The sequence below is a fragment of the Hippoglossus stenolepis genome, chromosome 18, assembly GCF_022539355.2.
Source record: "Hippoglossus stenolepis isolate QCI-W04-F060 chromosome 18, HSTE1.2, whole genome shotgun sequence".
Classification (NCBI taxonomy): domain Eukaryota; kingdom Metazoa; phylum Chordata; class Actinopteri; order Pleuronectiformes; family Pleuronectidae; genus Hippoglossus; species Hippoglossus stenolepis.
The window spans coordinates 16864450-16883550 of NC_061500.1; the positions used below are offsets into that span (position 1 = coordinate 16864450).

The window sequence follows — 19101 nt, forward strand, 5'->3', positions numbered from 1 at the left end:
AAGGTGTTTTTCTGGGTTTATGATTTTTGTCTCCTCCTTTAAGTGCTGGACTGATTTTGTTTACAATGGTTTTCACATGTTGAACCAACTGAGAACCCCCCCCCCCCCTGCCAGTCAGTGTGTTGATAATCCAGTCTATCATAAAAGAAGAAAACAAAAGCAAATAACAATAAAAGTGACTTTCTCAGGTACTGCAGATCTAAAATATCAACACTATAATAATAAAGTATTTATGAAGTCCTTTTCAAAACAGATCTAAAGAGCAAGACAACAAATCTATAAAATTGACAGATAATGAATACAAAAGAAACTGCACAGATAAAATCAAGAAAGGCTTTTTGGTAGAAGTACCTTTTGGATGTACCTCTACTAGTAAAAGAGAAATAAACAAAAGCCTCAGATTAAATAATAATAATAATAAAAAAAAGGCTTTTTGGTTTGTTTTAAGACTTGAGAGAGGACAATAACTCTGCCGACCTATTTCCTGATGCGGGTCATTCCAGAACTTTAGGGCCCTGGCTGCAAAGGCTCTGTCCCCTTTTAACCTGGTCTGTGGAACAGTGAGAAGACCTCTGTTCGAGGATCTGAAGCTACGCAGAGGTTCATACGGGATTAAAAGGTCTCAAATATAATCAGGAGCCAGGCCATGCAGTGCCTTTTAAAGGTTTTCAACAATATCTTAAAATCAACCTTAACCTGTGATACGATCAAGCCTCTTGGTTATCGCTTTCAGCAAAATCAAAACAAATTCCTCAAAATCCCAGCACTTCTGGGTATTATTACATAAGAATAAGTCTATACTTGGCAGCGGTCTTCTTTGATGGGAAATGTTTGTGACACCATGCCAGTTCTACTGACGGCCTTTTCTGACATGTACACTCGGTATTAGTATCTCATTTGCACAGCAGATTAAATCGGAGGTATGTGTTTCAGCGCCGTATGAGAACAGGCCCACAGTGCAGTGCTAGTTGTCACACTCGAGACTGCAATGAGACTCTGGTCCACTGACTTTCTTTCAGCTCAGATAGGAGCAGCTAATGCGTCACTTTGAAATGTTGTCGTACACGTTTACATTTGAAAAATACTTTGCTTGATTATTATCCTGCATGTTTATTGGCTGGACGGAACACCTCCAAGTATAAGCTTTTTTCTCAGCCGTCTGTTGCCTTTCGATCAAAGCCATGCTGTGTTACACTGATTTAAAGTGACTCCATCAGTTGTCTTGTTTTCACTGTAATTTTATTAAAGGAGTTGTTGAGGCTTTTTCATAATGAGACAAATAAAACGGCCCCTCGTGTCAGCTCCTTTACAACAGCTCCTCACTACGCCATGAGAAATACTTAATATTTAAAAAAAACAATGCTGTGTCGCTGCTGACGTCAAGGCTGCCGTCTCACTAAGACAACTGACTGTTATTGGAGCTGTTTTTGTTTTTGCAGTGGCACTGATCTTGCTCCCCTGACGTCACCTACGTGTTGCTCTCAAGAGATCATGGCAGAGAGCTGCAGACCTGATGACTGCTGGTTTCCTGGAGACCACAGGCAGGTTTTTTTCCCCCCCGACTGGTCGGACAACAACATGTGGGGATTACAAAATCATGTCGCTGTTGTCATTGGATTGGTTGTTTTAAGGGTAATCGGTATTAAATAGAATACCCGATAATTGTTTTGTCATTTAAAGGTGACCCCTGCACGGCATTGTTGCCTTTTAGATTTATAGTGAGCTCTTCATTAAGTGAGAAACCTCCTCATCTTCCATAATTGACACATTGTGCTTGACCTGAAAACTGCCCATGTGGGAGGCATGAGGAAAAAGCACGAGGTGTTGAATATTTCATTGTCACTGGATAAGGTTGTGTCATGATAACGCCAAGGAGAAAAGGCCATAGATCACATCAGTCCGACATCTTATCACCACCCTGCCACACTCCTTCCTCTTTCCTGAGGCACAATAGATACAGTTTGGATCAAGCAAATTCTCTCTGATCAAATTGTGCTGGTGTAAAGCAATATCATCTGAGGCTGCTGCAGACTGTTGGGACCACGAAACGAGAGCTGGAGCGTCCTCGGAGGACAGAAAACGAAATCAGAAGATATTGGAAAGAAGTGTTCACATATGTTGCGTTGTATTTCATAGACAAATAAATATAAAAGCTGGAAGACAATAGATTGTATACAATAGGACAGACCGTGGATAAAGCCTCTTGATGCTAATGATTTATCGGAAGGATAATCGGCCCATGGGCAGAGCCACTGGGGCCGTGGCCCCTGGTGAAATCTAATTGGCCTCTTAAGTGCCCCTGTCCTGTCGGAAGACTTTTCTTCTATTATTATTTTCGAAGCTTTTTTTGAAGTTCACAATGTGCTTGAACTAGGAACAATTTTCAAAATATACTCAATGATATGTGGTTTTGCTCAAAGCTATAAAGCTATAGTAACCAAGGAATGACTTAAATGTGCACCTCACTGAATCAGGAATTGCGCATGGCTGTTAACATATAACTGTGTAATTGTGGCCCCTTTATGGCCCCTGATTTAGAAATATACTGAATTGACCAGATCTCTGTACAAGTTTATGCAAACTATGGCCAAATCCAATTCCTCCATTTCTTAAATGTTAAAATAACTTACTGTAGAAATTACTGTGGAAATGATTCTTCTACTTTTCTAAATGGATTCCTTGTGTCTATATTAGTCTGAAATCAGAATGGCTGCCCAAACCATGGGCCGACATCTAATCTTTACATTATGTGGAAAAACAATCAGTGATAACATTAACAGTGCTAAGTGCGCACTAAGTGGTCCTGCCGCTCACCACTTAGTGTGCAGAAGCTGCAGCTTGAGTCAGACCTCCATTATCACGCTGGACTATAGACTCAAAGAAGCAACTTTTCAAAGCCCCCCTGTAGAGTTCAGTGACACAGCGAGTACAAAGGGAGACTGGTGTCAGTGTTAATATTCAGTGTGCATTGCAGACTTTACATTAACCCCATTATTGATTCGTTAACCAGGAGCATATGGCTTTTCCCTAGGAGGTTGTGCGAGAAATCTTTGGCCTGTAATTACATTTTACCCCTGAGTACGTCCAGAATAATTAACATAATGTAATCTCAAGGGAAAGAACAGCAAACGTCAGTCGACATCCCCATCAACCCCAGCCATACTTAGTTCTACTTTTACTTAAAATTTGACTCTGTTCCAAACAGTCTTCAGTATCCAAATCGAGAGTCCTGTTTATTTTATCCAGACTAGTGGCCAAAAAGGAATTATCAGTACTGCTGCAAAACACTAGCAAAAGATAAAGTCATTCGAACCACATGGGGTGAACAACATGGGAAACAGCATGAAAGAATCATCAGGGTGGGAATATTTTCTTGCTGACGTTAGCATTTAGCCCAAAGCGCTGCTGTGCTCGTGTACAGCCTCACCCAGCTGCTATAGCGTGGCTCCTAGTCTTGTATAATAATACTGTCGATTATATTTAATCCATGCACACTCTACACTGTAATTGTCACCTGTGTGTGCTTTGGCCCCTTGTATTTAGTGAGATTCTGCTGAACTGTTAAGACTCTGGACCACAGCGATGCACAGAGAAGCCGCAAAGAGAGAAACGGCTGCTTTCTTTTAAAACGATAAGATGATGCAGGCACTAAAAATATATTTAAACATGATGGATGCCTCCGCCTAAAGTGCTAACAATAAGAGTGAATTAAGGACGGCCCATTAATCACAAGAGAAAGCCCTTAGCTGAGCACAAGAAAACAGAAGATAAAATTGCACAAGCTTGGAACTTCAAGTATGTGATCCCTCTCGAAAGATACACTCTCTTACAGAGTTCAGTCACCAGAGGAGGTGAACTCAGTCCTGGTTTCTATTGTTAGCACGTCCATATAAACGTTGAGGACAGGATATATTATATATAGATTTGTTTTTTCGTACATAACTGAATACTCACATAACCCTACATTTTGCTATCCTGCAGAAACACATGAGATGCATTGACACAACACAAGCTGTGTAATCTAATCTTTCTGCTTGTCTTGCCCTCCATGTCTTCTGTAATCAGTATGACATTTTATTTTTTAATCTTTTCCTATCAAAGCTATTTAAGCTACACGTTATGGACAGATACAAATTTATCCAATCATGTGTTTACAGATGGAACATAAAGATGAACCTGTATGATATCGCTGAGTGGTTTTGTGTGTCCTTATTAATTTGTTTTACTTGTTTATTTTCCTTTTTAATAAATTTGATTTCTCTGTTTCGTCCGTCTGTTTTAAGCATTTCTATCATTTCCATGTTCAAGTACAGACCATAATATCGATAGCTGTTCTACCATAAGATACTTGTCACATGCTGTAAATGTTTCAAAATGCCAATGAAGTGTTAACCATTAAAAAGAAAGATGAACCTGTTGTCTAAAGGCAATCGTGAACAGTAAAAGGCAACAGAATTTATACCAGTGTCACTCAGTAGAGCCCATACCTCCGCCAAGGCCCATCAGTCCCCTTATGAAACTACATTTAAATTCACTAGATCTAGATTTTTATTTGGATTCGCACTTTTTTGCATTGTATTGGATTCTTTCCTGACCCGTCACATCTTTCCACCAAGTTTTGTGGTAATCTGTCCTGTAGTTTTGGCCTAATCCTGCCAACTAAGGCACAAACAAGCAAAGAGACGCTGGCGAAAACATAATGTCCTTGGCGGATGTAATAACTCACCCGACAGGAAAAGAACAAACCCTCATAAACAAAGTAAACACCACAACCACATTTAACCCCACTGCAAAAAAAAACAAACAAAAAAAGATCAACTTCTAGTAAATCTATCCATATGTTATAATCTGAATCCTAGAATTTCACAATCTGAAATTCATGGGAGATTGTGGGCGTCTTTGAGGTGACGAAGAAAACAGTAGAGTTTATACGAGGTCGTTAATAAAAAAAAAACAAGGTCACTGATGTAACAGAAATAATGAATCTCATTATGAAGGTGGATCATGAAGTAGACGCTCAGTGGGGTGCAGCTCTCCCCCATTGTGAGAAAATGACTGGTGTCTTTCTTCTTCTTTTTTTCCCCCCGCTGCTGCCCCATTTTCCCTCCCTCCATCCACTACAAGAATGACTGTGAACTTTGTGAAATTGACTGAAGTAGATTAGACGGTGTCAGCGGGGTGACCACAGAAGACATTTTCCTTCTAAAGAAAACAGTTTAGCCAAGTCTCCTTCCTTATTTCCACCTCAAACTGGAGCCGTTTGCCTCGACTTTATTGACAATAATTCACTTTGCTTGTGTTGTAAACTGAATGGATGGATTTTCTTTTTTCCCCGTCTCAGGGACAAGTGGAGGCCAATGTGAAGTTACCAGCCAGCGCTCCTGAAGACGCAGAGTTTTATGCTGTTGTTCAAGGTTCCAGACTAACACATGTGACGGCAGCGAAAAGAGGAGATGATGGGATGTGCCTTTGCTTCACCGTTCCTGGTAAGTCTCTCAGTCTCCTTAACAACACCCGGGTTTCATTCACTGCCTGTATTTAGCTGTGTCTCAATTTAATGGCTGCATCGATCAGAGGCTACATTTGTAGTCCGACTGTGGTGCGATTATACGTAGGTAGGCTCCATCGGTTCGATCCTTCCCAGGCCCAGACCATCCCATGATTAATTGTACTTCAATGGTTACGCTGATCACGGAAAGCCTCAGTAGAACAGACCTTCTCATTTCGGTTTGGCCTTCTCTCTCTTTGTGGGTTGAGTAGATGAAGGATGCAGCCCCTGAATTGAGACACAGCTATTGCCTCATAGGACTCCAAAGATCTGTCATGAACTTCTCTGTCTCCCATAGGTCACGACCTTGTGGAAGTTGTCTCTGTCACATCCTACTTTTATGCAGAGGACAGAGTCAAGCCATGCGAAGGTAAAACATCTCTTGAATACGTCAGGGACGTTGCCCAGGACGCAGCAGAGTACCTGAGTGCACACAGGGAGCAGCTCGGCACCCAGAGCTACCTGGAGGTCCTGAAGAGGTTTCCTTTGCTGCCTGAAGAGGAGCTCTCACTCGGAGGGTTAGACCGCGATGAGGGTGATGCAGAGGAGGTGCAGCTCGGAGAAAGTAGAGGCGAAGAAGCTGGTCTCAGGCAGCTGGATGAGAAGATCGCACAGGCGATGGCCAACATGGATTACCCTCAGCAGTGGAGAAACACTGACAGTCAGCAAAGGGAAGGTAAATGTGTGGACTCTTCAGTAAGACCTGCCCTGTTATTGACGCTTTCTGACACGCCCGCTCGCTCCCCTGTAGTGCGGGCCCCCCACACATGGAGGTTTGAGTCCTGCACAAATTATGTGGATTCATTTTAGTCTGTCAGAAGAATGAAGGATTGGGGCCTCAGAGGTCAAATGTCAGAGATTCATGTCTGCAATACCTACACTCATTTCTTGGTGTTGCTAGAGGAATCTTGTTTATGCAGTCTGCATTCCTACTTTTGATGTCCACACTAACATTATTTATAAACCTTGTGCCCTTTGTCATGTTCATCATCAAATGTAGAGTTTGTCTCTCTAAATTGTGTCAAGCTACTAAGATATGGCAACAGTTCATCCACAATAACAGTAACAGAGAGAGAGAGAGGTGCATAGCTAACCACCTCACATTCCCACCCGTAGGTGTGAATGCAAGCGTGAATGGTTGTTATTCTTTGCACGTTGGGTGTACCCCGCCTCTCGCCCCCAATGTCACCTGGGATTGGCTCCAGCCATCTTGCAACCCTTAAGCAGTATAACTAATGGATGGATGGAAGTAACTGAAGAGGATTAAAGATCCGTTTATACATTTCTCGATACAAAGAAAATCTCATTTCCTCAGATATTTCAAAACCTGGCAAAATTTGAGCCAAAACCATTTCCATAGATATTACTAGATGTAGGTTAATAACTAATAAGTAATGAGAAAACATGTTTTTTTTTATACGTTTGATGAACCAACCCTTTAACATGTGAACTACAGCTGGTCAGACCTTCAGGTTAATATCATTGCGGCGGGGCTCTGCTGTTCAGCAGGTTTCAGACCCAACATGAGATCTGACCGTACAGCCCAGCTCTTTCATCACATGATGTGCCAGACCAGCCAGGCAGAGGCCGGTGTGCTCCAAAGACGGAGCAATTACTGCCATTATTCCTCCTCCGTCAGATTAGAGTTGTCTTGCAGACCTCGGTGTCTATTAAATCAACTCCCACAATCCCCCTCTGCACCGCGCGCCCGCTCCTTTACACCACAGCTGTGTCAGAGTTGTTCCTGGCGTCTGGCCCCAGAACCTGTGTTGTTTTTTATGATGTTCAATTATTTCAAAGCATTATTCAGAAATGTGAAACACTAGCAGTGTGCCATGGTCTTACCTTATATTAAACATAGGTTTATTTTTGGATGATTATACATTTTAAAGCCCACCCACCCTAGCATGAAAACTTTACCGCACAGCTTATATGCTGTCGTTGGTACAGTAACTTATTGCCTCCGTAAAAAAGCTAAATCTTTGCAGATACAGACTGGAGCCCACAACAAATGTACATGTCTGTTCAGCCACCTGTTGAAAGCCCTCTCATTATACAGTATGTGCATGCGTTGCATAGAAAACACAGAATGTCCATGCAAAACACGGGCGTGCTGAAAATGCAAAGTAGCAGTCGGCTCTCGCTCTGTCAGTGTTTACTGGTCAGTGTGACAATGACATTCTTGTGTGCTGAACTTTGCATGAAGAGCATGTTCAGTATTCGCTCCTCTCACTCAGTCCAAACTGGGTCATGGTTAGCTCTGCCATTTTGCAGGTGACGGGCCGTTTCAGTTCAACTCGGGGCACAGATTAAAAAGATAAAAACAATAGTTGAATTCTTCTGCATCGTCGCTTGAAAGATAGTGCCATGGCAACCGTCACCCACACACCCACATTAACAGGGAAGGGCCAAAGATGGAGCACCACAGTCGTTCACATGGTGCTCACAAAACAATAATTGTGTTTGCTAAACAGTGATCAGTCACCATGAACATGCAGAATGTGCACGTTAAAGCATCATCCAGAATCACAGGGAACCAGGATTGTTTATCACTTACACACGAGGCATGAGGCAGCAAATGTTTCACAGCAGGTGTCGACTCAGGAAAAAATCCAGTTTTTCCAGGTAGTAACATCATCGATAAACTGTGGACCTTATATAACCAAGAGCCTGTCTTCCCTCACTCTGTGCAATGTGCCTATAACACACATACCATACATTCTGTACGTAGCAGATCATCCGTACATCTCCTCTCAGTCGAGGCTGGTAGAGAGGATGGATGAGCAATGGTGTGTTTCGTGAGTTCATTCACCTGAAGTAGAGACAGTCACTTATTTGAAGCTGCACTGAGCTCTGGAGATCCTCCGGACATTCTCAGGAGGAGGAGTAGTAACGACTTTCTCCGGCCAGTAAAGTCCACACAATGTCCGCAGGATTCCCCATGAGCGAGTAAATATATAAAACAAAACAAAAACATAACAAATATCTCCAGATGAAAAAGTGTGTCGATGGGCTGTAAACAAATACATGTGATCTCCGCAGCAGAATTAGTACATTATGTGCTGGCTCCTGCTGCACCAGCCCTCACCTGCATACAGTCCAGACCCAATTCTTCGGACATCCTGCGGAAATCTTGTCTGCAAACGGCTTTAGTGTTACTTAACAAGATTTATTCTTTACTTTTTTGAATTTAATGCATTATATATATATATATATATCTGCTTGTATCTCCCACTTCTTTATCTCTCTCTCTAGTTGCTGAGATTCAGCCCAAAGAAACCCTGCTTCACCTGGCGGTGCGTCTGGGTTTGGTCCATCTCTCCCGTTTCTTAATTCACCAACCGAGAGGTCAAAGGGCATTGACCTCGCCCAATCAGGAGGGAGACACTCCTCTGCAGCTGGCTCAGAGGGACGGACAACATGCTGTGTTCAGGGTGCTGGCAGCGTAAGTTACAGTATCTGTTGTCCAGTCCCTATTTGAGAGACTGTAATGCACAGCTATATATATATATATATAGGTTTATGTTTCCTTCAGGCTCTCAGACAGACACCTTTTAATGGCTTCCAGAAGTCTTTTAAAGGGAACTTCTTGAACTAGTTTAGCTGTCTGGCACCGTTTTTATCCAAAGTGAAGCTCATGCTGTTCCTTTCTTATAATATTGATGAGCTGCTAGAAACAACACATAAAAAGCACAACTCGGACGCTGTTTTCAGCTGCCACGTCTTCGGAAGACCACACATGCAAACATCAAACATGAACCTCCTGCTTTTGAGCTGATCAGAACCATGTATAAGATAAATTTGGTGTTCCCTATATGTAAAAAACACAAATATACTACACAAATCCTCTCACCAGCAAAGGAAAACATTAACCTCACATAAAACCACAGCTATGTAGTATATTTACTTCATTACTGTACTTAAGTACATTTTTCATGTATATGTACTTTACTTAAGTAGATTTAGTTCTAGGTTCTTTTCACTTTTACTTCACTAACTACATATATCAGCAAATATCTCTGATTTCTAGTTCATTACATTTTTACATGTTTCTAAAAGTCATCATTCAGGAGAGGGGAATTGGTCCGTTGATCCAATCAGAACGGGCATGTAACATTAAACTCCGCCTCCTGCAGCAGCAGCATCACTGGTGATGAAACACCTGAAATATTCTGAAGAGGTCACAGCCGAGACTCAGACATTCGTTAATATGACAAAGCAATTATTTAAGGGTTTCGCACTGTCGCCTCACAGTTGACCGGCTTCCTCCCACAGTCCAAAGACCTGCAGATTGGGGTTAGGTTTATATGAATATTGGTTGACCTCCGTATGTCGACCACCTCTTGTACAATGTCAGCTGGGATTGGCTCCAGCTCACCCCGTGACCCTGAGGATAAGTGGTGTAGATAATGGATGGATGTGTTTTCAGCAGCGTCACCTGCAGCATTCTTGATGCATATGACAGTCTGCATTCTCCTCGTATCAAACAGGATATACAGTCATCACAGTAAATGATGTAGTAGACAGTTGCATTAGGGAATAGGCTACAATCAGGAAGTACTTTTCCTTTAAATACTTATTCTTCTTAAAACTTTTACATATATGTGTATGTATGTATGATTGTACTTACTTTTACTCAAGAAGAAAAGTTGATGTAGTACTTTTAGTTGAGTACATTTTTGTAAAATATTTGAAGTAGAATATTATTCCTCCACCACTGCAGGAGTAACATGTAGACGAGTGAAATAAGAGCAGACATGTACACAGAATGCTCATTTAAACACCTAAAATTGTTCCGGTGTTTGCCAACAATCTCTAAAGCTCGAGAGCCTGTCGGTAGAGACAAAATCAAACAAACGTTAGAACAACGAGAGCACATGATGACTTCAGTAAAAGCTTATTCGTACAGCAGTCTCCTCTCTGTTCTCATCAAATTCACTTTGTGTCAACCTCACCACTGATAATCTTTATTCTCCTTAAGGGTGCATTTAGCTTCTTCTTCTCTCCTCATCAGCTCCGCGGGTCCCGGAGTCGGCCCCGCCGCAGGTGTGTGCAGCGTGTGGTCCGACAGCTCCCGCACGCTGAGGTTCTGTCCCGGGACAAACTCCCTGACCCTGACTGTGCGACAGGCCCCCGGCAGCTGCCCTCAGGACGACATCATGGTGCTGCGAGACAGACAGGAAGACCACAGCATTGTCAGACTGGTGAGGGCAGACCACAGGGGAAAACCTTGATTCAAGAATACTCCTGCACATGGGAGAGACGTGGCTCATGAATACTCCCATGGATCTTTGTGCATCATGTGCCGTTGCTGTCGATTAGGCCATTCGGGCTGGTTTTGTTTGGACTTGTGTAAACAGCACGCACTTGAGTCTCACACCCTTTAACGTGCAAGTTGACCTTTCGATAAGAGTTGAGTCAGCAACGGTAAACAAACACTGGAGCTATGGCAGCCAGTAAATCGAAAGGCCAAGAGAGGCTAACATGAAAAGACAAGGCAGGTTGTAGTGATATTAGCAATGGCAGATATAGGGGGCCATGAAGGGGCCACAGTTTATACAGAGGGGCCAATTATATGTCCAGCATCCAAAAACAAGTCCTGATTCAGTAAGGTGCACATTTAAGTCATTTCCTGTTTACTATTAGCTCTATAGCTTTGAGCAGACCCACAAATCATTGAATACATTTAAAAAATTGTTCCTAGTTCAAGCACATTGTGTCCTTCAGAGAGCTTAGGAAATAAACATTCCTAACAATCATCACATTTATTGTTTAGTTAGTAACTAGTTTATTTTAAAAAAGACAGAGAGGACAGGGGCAATTTTTTATATGAGTGTGTTGACATCACGTCTGCTTTTGTTTCAGATCAGTGTGCTCAGAGCTGATAGTGAGGAAGAGGAGAGAAGTAAAGATGAAGTCCTTTCTGTTGATGAAGGTAAGCAGATTTATTTTTAAAATTCCTTTCTCTAGTTGCCAGTTATTATCTTCAGACTTATTTGCAGTAATCAGATAATCAGGCTTGTTTATCAGTGACGTATCACAAAGTCTTTTTTACTATGAAATTCTTTTACTGTGAGTGCTATGGTACAAATACATCAGCAGAGTACAGGGGACTGATTTTAGAAGAATAAATAAAAGTGTTGTAACGTAAACTGTACTCTATTGCAGTTATCAGAATCAGGTTTTATTGCCAAGCAGGTTTACACATACTATGATTTTTACTGTGGTGTATTTGTCCAGGTGTAAATATAAAAAAATAGGAAAATATAAAAAACAAAATTAAATATAAAACTATAACTATAAGCACCAGGGGAGGGATTGTGCAATACGTTGTAAATAAACACTATAGACTGGATTTTAGTCCGTTATGTGCCACAGGAAGTAAAAGTAATTGTAGTCGGTTGTAATCAAGTGTCTGGTTTTCCCATGACACACCTGCACGAGAGAGACGAGCCTCATCCGGACACGTGCGTTATCTGTGTTCTCCCTCATGTTCTCCCACGCTGGTCCCACGTTACCTGTGTACGGCTGAAACATGAGCTGAGGGGAAAAAAATCGGACACGCTGACACACACACGTGCAAAAACACACACACATTGACGTGCATCTAAGTGCATAGACTGCACACGTGATGATTAGTTAATCGATAGAAAAATATATTCCCAGTTTAATGCATTTATGAAAGAGTTTTAATGTTTGACATTGTTGAGGACTGAATATAGTTTGACTAATCAAGTAGTTTAAAGACGTCTCATTGAGCTGTGGGAAAACGACATGGCCCTTTTTGTTTTTACTATTTCCAGGACATGTCGGAGATTAAGTGATTATTTGACTCATCAAAAATAATAATCATCAGATTACCAAATAATAAAAATAACTACTAGTTTCAGCTCTAGCGTAGACGTCACACTGAGCTCTGTTTGCACCGACGGCTCGTATATTTGCTGTCTGTCTGTGTGTGGCGGTATGCGAGCGCAGACAGACATGTCAGTGACGAGAGGTGGAAAGCGAACCGCCACGGGTTCAGTCGAGCAAACATTTGTACGGTCTGACATCCATCACTTACAACCTGAAGAGACTAAGAAAACACTTCCAGCCGTCGCCATAAAAGGCGCACACTCCTCCACACGTGTGTTTGCTCTTCCTCTGAGATTACTGAGAGAAAACTCAGGGGGCAGATTGTTTTTGCTGTCCTGGGGGTGACATGCTCAGGCTGGCATGCAACCGCACACTAAGAAGAAGATCCGTTCAGAGTTCCGAACCACTACCTCTCTCTCACACACACATTTAGCTCTCACTTTACCTGTGGCCACTCTTTTTGGTTACCATAGAGATGGCAGTATCGACTCATGAAGAGAAGCAGGAAGTGTTCCTCAGTATTGACCTTAACCCTGTCCGGACTCTAGCAGCCGTCCATTAATCCTCTCAAAATAACAAGCGCACAGTGGGGAGTATGTGCTCTTCCTCTGGACGTGCTGCTCTGGATGAGCTCAACGTCTCATTGGCCATGTTTCCATTAGTGGCGTCACACCCAGAGGACCTGATGTTGTGCCGTCCACACGACTCTCCTGTGGAGGAGAAGGAGGAGTTAGGGCGCCATGCATCAACTTCGAGTTAAATGTTTTTATTTTGCACAGGCATTAGCAAGGAGCCGCGAGTGGAACAGCACGTGCTGGTGGACAACGTGAGTGTACTTACAATTGTATGTGCTGGTCTGTGGTAGGGAGTGTGTTGTGTGTTGTATATGTTTAGAGATTTGCCTCTTCAGTTTGCTGCGGGTTCTCACGTGCAAATTTGGATGTTTTGAAGTACACACTTCTTAAGTTTTCTTAAGACTCATGTTTCCTTTGTGGTTTTTTTTTCTGTTAAAAGGTTTTTGAAGAGCAGCTTGTTCTGTCTCTGGACGACGATGACGATGATGTAAAAGAGTACCCATCGTCATTATCTGGTAATGCGTCTCTTCTCTTCTCTTCTCTTCTCTTCTCTTCTCTTCTCTTCTCTTCTCTTCTCTTCTCCTCTTCTCCTCTCCTCTCCTCTCCTCTCTCCTCTTCTCTCCTCTCCTCTCTCCTCTTAATCTATCAAAAACCTTCTATTTATTTATCTCAAGGAATCACAATAGTTACAGGATTTATGACACAATAGTAGCTTGTTCAGGCCTAAATACAGTTTCCATTTCAATATTATGGCAATAATACCCTGACATCTGGCTTAAATGATGAATGGGTAATCCCAAAAAAAAAGAAGAAAAAACACACAACAACATATTTGTGGCTGTGCTGAACAGCAGGGTGTGGGAACAATGCATACTAAGCTGGTTGAGAAGCCCTGACTGGATCCTTTCTCTTGTGGTGCTGGCACAGCATGCAGCGCTGTGAATCACATCGTAGGAAATCAATACACCTACTGCTTCACGGACACAGGCAGGGATGCACTTTCATGTGGGACAGAGCAGCAGTTTTTCTGTGGTTAAATGGAACGTGCTATGTCCCCGGGACGGTGCAGGTCGGGTCTTTTCCTGCTCGGCCTCCACAATGACACAGTCTGAGAGCGCAGGAATCTGCCCCGTCACTGGGACAAAGACAGGAATGGGGTCAGGCTTGTCCCAACTAAAAACTCTGTCTGAGCTGAGAGATGCCCCACTCTGGCCTGTCGCCCTGCCAACCCCCCACCGACCACCGTCACAACTTCCCCACACACTGGAGCTGTGTACTTGAAGCGAGGGGGGTGGGGGGGTTGTTAACAAGCTCCAATGTCCTCGTCTTTACAAAAGCTGACATTTTAGGCGAGCAACATACAATAACCTTGATATCTCTTTAAAAACATGCGAACACGGAAGACTGCATGAGCTAAGCCAGCGCAAACACTCGCTGGCTAGTAAAAAAGGAAAAATTGTGAGGAGGATGCCCAAATGTGTTTCAGGTGTTGCCACGGTTACTGTGAATGCTAATTTCCTGTGCGTTGTTGTGGAGGAAAAACGAGTTTGCTGTAAAATCGGAAGAGACTCTGGTGCTGCTGAATGAAGCCTGTAAACTTTGGGCCAGTAAACTGGAGTGCGAGTGTGTGTATGATGGTTTGTCTCTGTGGAGGACTGACGAGTGGAAACGTGGGGGCAGTGATCCCAGTGTCTCACATTCAAGCACATTGTAGATTTCTGCTTTGTTGCTCATGTCATCGAACTCACTGTTGAGCTGAGGGCATCTGCTGTGAAGAGACAGGGCCTCAGGGCTGCTGTGGGACAAAGGTGTCGTCCAGAGCAAATGCAAGTTAAGAAAACTGTGTGCTCATCCTGCCTGGTTTATCTGCAATGAAGACTTTATCGTCTTTTTCATAAAATGAAAACTGAATTTGCCTTATTACTTTTTCACGTGTGTGGTTTATATAAATGCGTTTGAGTGAGAATGAGCTGCTGTAGTTTATGCGAGGCCATAGAAGAAGACATTTTCAACTTTGTCCACAGCCTGAAGGCACACTGCCCCTCCGCCACTGACCGGTTTATTCAATATTGAAGATATTGCATGCCCAAAGGTTTTTTCTAGTAACAATGAAATAACTCGGTGCTAACCAGTGTGACAATTAGTCTACCGGCTGAGACTAATGCTGCTTCGGTACCTCACTGACCGTTAAATTAAAATTGGAGTTTTTTTTTTCTCTCTGTTAATAAAACTGCACACACACTGAGCATTTATCTCGAGCGAATCAAATGAAAGCAGGCAGAAAACCAGATCAATTCAATGACTGGATAGAAGAGGTTTGTCCTGCGCTGCATGTCTGAGCTCCGTGCTAATGTCTTCACTGTGTGAGAGCAGCAGAGAGGAAATGCCTCTGTGATGCCCAGGATTTCCTTTACATTAGTGCAGGCTCGGCTGATCCAGACATCAAAGTCTGGCTGGAAAGTGCACAGAGTTCTATGAAAATGGCATCTAATCAAGAGGTGATTTTCCACATTGTTATAGTAGAAATACCATCCAACCACACACACACACACACACACACACACACACACACACACACACACACACACACACACACACACACACACACACACACACACACACACACGCTGTTCATGGTAACTTCACTTTATTTTACTTAAGTAAACTTTGAGGTTCTTTACTTTATGCTGATTGTACTTCAACTTTATTACATGAAAGTAATTGTCCTCTTTACACTGTTATAATTTGACAACCAAAATGACTAGTGCAGATTACATTTATGCCCAAACATGTGATAATCATTATTATGTATTCTTATACATTACACACCTAGCATTATAGTATAGTGTATAATATAGTAGAGCTGCGAACTTTATTTTCTTTTTCAATTAATCAGTAACTGTTTTGTCCACAAAATGCCACAAAACAGTTTCCCACTTTCATGTTTTCTTTGTCCAAAGGTTCAAAATCCAGATATATTCTGTTTAGTATCATGTGTGACCAATAAAAGCATCAAAGTAAGAGAGGTTAGACACAAATACTTTTAGAGGTTAGGTTTTCTTCTGAGACTTTTGTTCATTGACATTATTCAGGCAATTTTCATGCAACATCGATGTGCATTATTGGTTTTCCAGATGTTTTGTCATAAAGAAATAGGTGTTTTTGTACGTTACAGAATTCTGACCGATGTTGGAGAGCTCGTAGAGGCGCACAGCTCATGTGGATAAAACCATAGAAGACAGGAGATGTTTCAGTGATATTAATCACAGGAGTAAAATGGTGTTAAAACGGTGATCTTTATCTACGAATATGTTAGTGCGCTCAGATAAACGTCCCCAAGCAAACCTAACACAGGAAAGAGAGTACGACTCAATGCAAGACCATAATCCACTTTTGTCATGCTCATAAAACAGGCACCCTGCTGGTTACGGTGATATGTGGAGGGTTCTGTGAAAACAAGGCTTTAAAGGTCAAACAGGGAGTCGGTGTGCTGTCTCATTATCTTTCCCTTTCTTCACTCTAAGCCTTGACATTTAAGCAATGAAAGATCAATTAAATTATGGTTTGACAAAAATCACATATTACCAGAATGGAGATCAGACCTGAAGTAAATATGATCAAGAAATCAGATGTTTTTTTTTTTAAACGTTTGGTTGTGTCATGAGCTGCTCTCGCTCTTCAAGCAGACATTCAGCTAATAGGAGGATGAATTACAACAATCAAGTGGCTTCTCACCTTTTTTTCTTTGACAGTAAATCATCCAGCAATGATTAAATGGGGAAAAAGAAGGGGGGGGGGGGCAGGTGATTATTTAACCTTATTTATTTTATCTAAACTGAGATTGTGCTGTGTGTTTATCACAGAATATGATCATCCTGTGAAGTCCGCTGGAGTCGAGAGCCATTTTACCCAGCATGCCACAGACCCTCTGCTCTCCATGTTCGACATCGATCAGAAAACCGGACATCAGACGCAGGTTGTGCATCATCCACTCTCTCCAAACACACGATTTAACGTTTTCTTAAATTTTTTTAAGCTCAATGCATCTTTCCTTTGCCTCAGCCGGATGATGTCGACCTCAAGTGCAGCGTCAGTGGAGTGACGAGCGACAGCACAGGGACGGACAGCGGGTTATGGGATGCCGTGGACACGCAGGATCTCCTGCTCACCACTGACACTCCTCCGCCCTGTCCAGAAAACCTCTGCCCCCAACTCCACAGCTCACCTGCTGACCAGGCCCTCGCCAAGCTGAGCTGTCCCACCTCCTTTGAGCCGACCGACGAGAGGGACACTCCGCCCATGGACGCCTGCGACCTCAGGTATTAATCATCATAAGCTGCTTCCAGACATCAGGCACTGAACTAATGAATATTCTGCAGAGGGGCTGCATGTGAGAACGCAAGTGACAGAGTGAGAGGCTCCGGACTTTCTCAGGAGTTACTCCATCCAGCCCCCTAGTAAAAACTCAAGATAATGTCTGAATGAGCCCATGTGAGAAATCAGCTGGATGGACATGTGAAAGGAAAAGTCCGGAGAAAGTCCAGACCAGTTTGTGCGGACATTCTTCGGAGTTCATGTCTGAAAATGGCTTTAGGAAGGCTTGTTTAGTTGTGGTTGTCTCTGTGTGTTACTGGTCTTTTCTCTCTCCAGTCCCAGTCTAGTGGCTCTGGAGGTGGACAGCGAGGAGGACAGCGCCGACATGAAGTCTCCGCTTTCACCGCTCTCATCAGACGTGGAGAAGAACGAAGACAAAGGAGACGCCTTTTGTCCCTCCGCTGACCTCACTTGCACTCGCAGCAAGTCTGCCTCTGCGGCATGCGAACCCCCCACAAAAGTAAACAACCCTCTCACTTCTCTCAGAAATTTCCACATCTCCTTCATATAATGAGAGGCAAGTCTTTTGTCTTTACTCCGGATGCTTGTTTTTTCTTTCCTTGTTTAGGAATTGGATGACCAGGGGATTCGACTGCGTTCCTATTCCTACTCCGCACCAAAAATCAGTCTGCGGCCTGCTCGTTTTGCCCGGGACAATCCCACTTCGGACACCAGCCCTGGTCAGTAACACTGGGACCGTTACCCACCTCACATAGTTACAGTCTTACACATAACTAACGCTATTTCCACTGCATGTTTTTGATGATCACTAACGGAGCAGCCGGATTGATTTGATGTTGTGTTCATTTTTCACTAACTTCCACCTGTAGATTCCCTCTCTACTAATATATAATCAAATCAACTCACAGTGAATGAATGTGCCCATAAGAATAGTCCAGCCTTTTTGTTAGTTTTTTGGAAACAAGCCTTTTTGCAATGTGCTAGATGAGAAGATCAATACTGCTCTCATGTCTCACACTAAATGTGAAGCTACAGTAGAAAGAGATTCAGCTAAAGAAACGTGGCTCTGACAGAAGGCAAGGCATATCTATTTATTAAGCACATTTCATACACAGGTAGATTCAAGGTGCTTTATTTAGAAAAGAAAAGGCAAAAATAATTCAGTAAATGTCTGTGAAATAAAAAAATGTTATGCCAACATCACTAAACCTCACTACACATTATGGCGTGTGTGTGTTTAATCTATACAAAAACAGAAGTGTCCAAAAATATCAGGTTGTGGTCAGAAGCGAGCTTCCTGGAGACTTCTCATCACATCCATCACACACACACACACACACACACACACACACACACACACACACACACACACACACACACACACACACACACACACACACACACACACACACACACACACACACACACACACACACACACACACACACACACACACACACACACACACACACACACACACACACACACACACACACACACACACACCGCAAATCATCATTGACTTACCTTTGAAGGGGCTGCATCCTTCGAAGGACGCGGCCTACCCGGCCCATTAAGACCACTTCCTTTGTGGGCTGCATAGACCTTGAAGGTCGAACTGAAATGAGACGGTCTGTTCTACAGAGGCTTTCCGTGACCAGTGTCACCAGCTCGGACCACTATTAAAAAAAATTCTACTGGGATATGTTGGGCTGGGAAGATCCTTTCGTTTCTCAAGATTGGAAGAAGCCTCCGAAATGGAAAAGTGTTGTCGGACCACAATCA

At 42.8% G+C, this 19101-nt stretch overlaps 1 protein-coding gene across 4 annotated transcripts in view; it reads left to right on the forward strand.

The window, feature by feature from the left end:
• The window catches only part of arhgef28a (Rho guanine nucleotide exchange factor (GEF) 28a), a 48495-nt gene that overhangs the window by 6510 nt on the left and 22884 nt on the right, over nt 1-19101 (forward strand). For all 4 annotated transcript variants that reach the window (XM_035141400.2, XM_035141402.2, XM_035141401.2 and 1 more), the window contains exons 3-13: nt 5342-5486; nt 5847-6224; nt 8804-8993; nt 10563-10752; nt 11414-11483; nt 13186-13232; nt 13421-13496; nt 16845-16957; nt 17044-17300; nt 17632-17815; nt 17924-18035. In XM_035141400.2, the coding sequence (XP_034997291.2) occupies nt 5342-5486; nt 5847-6224; nt 8804-8993; nt 10563-10752; nt 11414-11483; nt 13186-13232; nt 13421-13496; nt 16845-16957; nt 17044-17300; nt 17632-17815; nt 17924-18035 (1762 nt within the window). The remainder of the gene's footprint in view (nt 1-5341; nt 5487-5846; nt 6225-8803; nt 8994-10562; nt 10753-11413; nt 11484-13185; nt 13233-13420; nt 13497-16844; nt 16958-17043; nt 17301-17631; nt 17816-17923; nt 18036-19101) is intronic.